Source organism: Macrobrachium nipponense, chromosome 4 (assembly GCF_015104395.2).
Source record: "Macrobrachium nipponense isolate FS-2020 chromosome 4, ASM1510439v2, whole genome shotgun sequence".
NCBI lineage: Eukaryota > Metazoa > Arthropoda > Malacostraca > Decapoda > Palaemonidae > Macrobrachium > Macrobrachium nipponense.
The window spans coordinates 29,441,897-29,446,896 of record NC_061100.1 but is presented as its reverse complement, the minus strand read 5'-3'; the positions used below and the strand labels follow the sequence as shown (position 1 = coordinate 29,446,896).

General features: G+C 37.5%; 1 protein-coding gene across 1 annotated transcript in view; it reads right to left on the bottom strand.

The window, feature by feature from the left end:
• The window catches only part of LOC135211626 (uncharacterized), a 234,915-nt gene that overhangs the window by 44,441 nt on the left and 185,474 nt on the right, over window positions 1-5,000 (bottom strand). Inside the window, exons 4-6 of the mRNA XM_064244910.1 lie at window positions 3,072-3,190; window positions 2,252-2,401; window positions 1,143-1,272 (exon numbers count right to left, since the gene is read on the bottom strand). Of these exons, the coding sequence (XP_064100980.1) occupies window positions 1,143-1,272; window positions 2,252-2,401; window positions 3,072-3,190 (399 nt within the window). The remainder of the gene's footprint in view (window positions 1-1,142; window positions 1,273-2,251; window positions 2,402-3,071; window positions 3,191-5,000) is intronic.

Here is a 5,000-nt window from a genome sequence, read left to right as displayed (position 1 = left end):
CATGTGTAAGGGGTTGCTTTCTGGCCGTGCCTGATAGATGAAAAAGTTGCGATGGCAAAATTCCGTAACTATACATATTGCATTTGTTGGGGAAAATGCTTGCTATGTGGTTTATGGTCTCGTTTTTCATATTACACTTAGCAAGCGAATGTCCGGCACATAGCAAGCGAGTGCCGGACGTTTGCTTGCTATGTGGTTTATAGTGTCGTTTTCCATATTGCACTTCCTGCATACGGGTGAGATGTTATTCCATCTATCATTCTTTGAACATACCTGGTTCTTAGGGCCTGATCTTGTGCCACTGTTATCATTCCTTCTGTTTCTCTCTTGAGTTCTCCCCTCAGTAGCCATTGCCATGTTTCATCGAATGTCCAGCACTTGCACAGAACCAGTACAAAAAGGGGCATGATTCAGTGGCAAAAGCCCTTCACTGGAGGCTGTGCAAGAAACACCAGCTGCCTTGCAGTAACAAGTAGTATGAGGACCAACCTGAAGGAGCGATAGAAAAGGATCAGACAAAGGTCCTCTGGGACTATGGTATCAGAACAGATAGGGTGATATGTACCAATATACCAGACGTGACATTGATTGACAAATTCAAGTAGAATGTATCAACCACTGATGTCCCAATACCGTGGGACACCAGGGTAGATGAGAAAGAAAGAGAAAAATGGATAAGTATCAAGGCCTGAAAATAGATAAGAAGGATATGGGATATACCAGTGGAAATTGTACTCATAATCATAGGGACACTAGGCACGGCCCAAGATCCCTGAAATGGAACTTGGAAAAAACTAGATGCTGAAGTAGCTCCTGGACTCAAGCAGAAGAGTGTGCTCCTTGAAACAGTGCACATAGTAAGAAAAGTGATGGACTCCTAAGGGGGCAGGATGTAACCCGGAACCCTGCACTATAAAAACCACCCAGTCAAATAGAATGAATGTGACAAAAAAATTAAGTAATGAAAATAATAAAATTGTTTCTATTATTATTATCACTGAATCTGCTATTAAGAATGAAACTTCATTACGTAAGTTTAAGAGAGCGTGAAGTTAGGAGGTTACTGCTAATCTAACTGAAATCTGTCTTACTACAAAGCAATATCCGACTAATTCACTAATCAAGTCATTTGAAAGACCAACCTTGTCAGAAAACGCGCAGTACAGAAGAAAATTGGCTGCAGCGTTGATCGCGTTCAGGAAATTGAAGATGTTTCCAAGGCCTCTCATAATGGCGTAGGCGGACGTTCCCTGAGGTGGCTGGTACACGGTACTTTCGTGAAGGGACAGAATAGAAGGAAAATAAGTTACTGAATTTATAGATTACGTAAGACGATGAGAAAGCAAATAGAAATGAGCCAATATATAATGAAGAGCATCAATATTTCGAAGGGAAGATATATACTTTCGTGAAATGACAGAATGAAAAGTAGATAAGTTACTGAATGTATGGATTATGTAAAACGACGAGAACGCAAATGGAAATGTGTCAATATATGATGAAGTGCAATAATATTTCAAAGTAGAGTTATATAATTTCATTGATAATCCAAGGTGAAAGATTGACTTCTACTAGCTTTCACTGATGATATGTTTTCCCAAGTTCTGTTATTTTGTAGAATTGACTCAATCTGAAGGAATGTTTATAAAGCCAAAGGATTGTACTTAACGATGGTTAGGATTCACTGCCTTCGACAGAAAATAAGCAACTAATGAATGTATGTCTTTTATGTTTATCCTTAATGATTTCGTGGATTTATCGCGAGAATATGCAAATTTAGCTGAAGTCTTGTCAGTGTATAGGAAAGCCGATTTCACGACTTAGCAAATATTTATGAATGAGGGAAAGTTGAGTAACTTCAGTTAGAGACTTATCAGTGTTTGGAAAGCCGATTCAACGACTTAACAAAAATTTATGAATGAGGAAAGCGGAGTACAACTTCAGCTAGAGTCTTGGCGGTTAATGGCGTAGTAAAAACTTTTCGAATAAGAAAGATGAGTAAAATTTGATCTAGAGTCTTGACAATGAATGGCGTAGTAAAAAAAATCTATGAATGAGAATGGGAAAAACTTATGGATAAAAGGTTGCTCTCATTCAAACGTCGGCTAAAGTATTGTCAATGAATGACTTAGTAAAAAATTATGAATGAGGAAAGATGGGTACAGCTTCAGCTGGAGTCTTGTCAGTAAATGGCGTTGTAAGAAATTTATGAATGAGAATATGAAAACCTTATGAATGAAAAGGTACTTGCCTGTAAAGTAAGAGCACTGCCGTGGGCATCTGGCACAGGAGTGACAGGAGAACCACTGCTATTAGCATCACCGTAATCTTATATTCCTGCTGGTGGCTGTAATGGTCTCGCTTTGAAACCATCGTCATTCTCCTTCGTTGCTGTTTACTCCTGAAGGTGGTGTCGTAAAGATAAGGAAGCGGGAAGGATGGAGGGAGATGAGAAGAGAGGCAGCAGAGGACGAGGAGGAGGGAGAGGAAAACCGGGCATAGGGAAGACGTTATGTAAAGAGAAATGAAAAGGCAATAGAGGAATTGTTCTAGATTTCGAATCTTCAGACTAATGTCCGCAAAATTCTTTGACAAGAACGATCAGGGATTAGTAACAGCCACTTATTTTAATCAGAGAGAGAGGCTAAAAAGAGACTAGTTCAAATGGAAACGCTAGCGAGGACTGACAATATATGTAGAACAACAATCATATTTGCAAAAGCTATAAGGGTTCCAGAACACCACATTTTGGAACAGGGCACAAAATAGGTTCAGTTTCATTAAAAACATCAACAGCCTTGCTGATGGCATCTTGAAAAAGCTGTGTAAAATTAAGTAACATGGCATCCGTCTTCTAGAGCTCTTTGGTTAACTGAATCAAATAATTAAAACCAGTCTGACTAATTCTACCGACCAAGTGTTTACATTCAAGATACTTTATAAATCTCTCTTTTCTTCTTTTGCCTATAAACATCAGAGGTTTATATCTCACTGTTAGCTACCCACTATCCTTAAATTCACCCCTTTTCTTCCTTTCTTTTAATCTACCCCTTTTCTTTTTTCTCTCTCACCTTCTTACAGCTTGCATCAAGAATCCGTTGAATACAACGAGCAGGCAGAGAGGCAGTAGAATGAAAGTTACAGCTGTGAACCAGTAGTAAAAGTGGCGGTAGGTTGGGTCTCGTCCTAACTGGAAAAAAATAAGATATTAGATTATTGAAAAATGTATGATGAGTGCTGTCCAAAGCCACTCCTCGTTTTCTATGCTAGAGTCCATGATAAAGAGATTAAATTATAAGTGCAGCAGATAAAATAATTTACTTATGCTGTACCTAGTTTTGCTTTAGTGTAGTTTATCAATAGTAGTTTAGTGTCCCAAATGCTGCCTAATAGCCCCATATCAATTAGCTGGTAGAAAGTATAAATACAATTGGTAGAACTAGTTATACAGTGGCGCCTGAATTGACAACAGGTGGCAGCGTGGGAGGTTCTGTCATAATTCAGTTCTAGGTCCATGCCCCTATAAATATCGGCATGCAGATACCACCTCTTCACTTCTACTGCTGACTAGAAAAGAAGATGACCTATGAAGAGGTTGAAACGTCGCGATAAGTCAGCTTTACCAGCAATAACACCAGCTGAACACCTGGGACGACCCCAGCCTGGCACTGACCTCACTTGTGAAATAATACCGACACCGACTGACAACCACTGCTTGACCTGGACCTGAGATCTGCCATCCCTGTATACCAGTATACTGTTAATACCAGTTTTACCTGCATACCAGTTTATGACAGCAAAACCCTGTTTTAAATAAAAAAAAAACATCAAAATTCAGCATCATTTACTTATATTTCTCCAAATATGGATATCGGGCAGTCATTGAGCAGTATCGCTGAGCCAGAGAAGTGAGTAATAAGAAAAATAGAGAAGACAATATATAAGATCAATTCGCTTAATTCTGCCATTTTATTCAACAGAATAATAATAATAATAATAATAATAAATAATAATAATAATAATAATAATAAGAATAATAATAATAATAATAATAATAATAATAATCATAATAATAATAAATAATAAAATAATAATAATAATAATAACAATAATAATAATAATAATAATAAAATAATAATAATTAATAATAATTAATAATAATTAATAATAATAATAATAATAATAATTAATAATTAATAATAATAAAAGTGAAAAGGGCCACAAGCAAGCGGGAAGGAAGGAAGAGAGAATGGAGGCTAAAGTAAAAGGCTAAAAAAAGTAGGGGCAGCTAGAGGCCAAGTGATGCCGCAAACAACCTTTAGTAATGTAAATCACCTTCCTCTTTCTGCGTATCATCGAAAAATTGCCAAAATTCCTCCAAAATATAAAAAAAACACAGTTAAAATGGAGAAATGAGTTTGCAGAAACAGGAATTAAAATCATAGGCATAGAAAATTATCACACGTCTGCCGCAAAGCAAAGATGAAATTATCATGTAGCGTGTCACTCGCTCTCTCTTTCTCTCTTGGTGGATAAAGCTAAACTAATAACCTCCCAGATGAACAAATCAGCAAATCCCCTGCTGACTGATCAGTGAGTTGAGAAGCAGCCATGAAAAAAATTAGAGAATCCAGAGGGAATTTATTAATAAATATTTCTTCTTCTTTCCCACCGTTATCCCTACATTAAGGGGTCGGTTGTCTGATCCAAATTCTCCACTGACTTCTATCAGAGGTATCATCCTCCACCAAACCTCTTCTCTCCATATCTTCCTTCGCTTTATCTCACCATTTAATTCTCTGTTTCCCTCTTGATCTTCTTCCTCAAACAGTTCCTCCCAAGCTCTCCCTCTTCACTCCCTCCTCATCATCCATCCTCAACAAATGCCCACACCATCTCAATTGTGTGTCTCTGTAATCTTTACTAAGCCTGTCCTTATTGATATTTCGTCATTTTCCAATCTCTCAAGCAGCAATATTCCCATAATCCACTTCAGTATT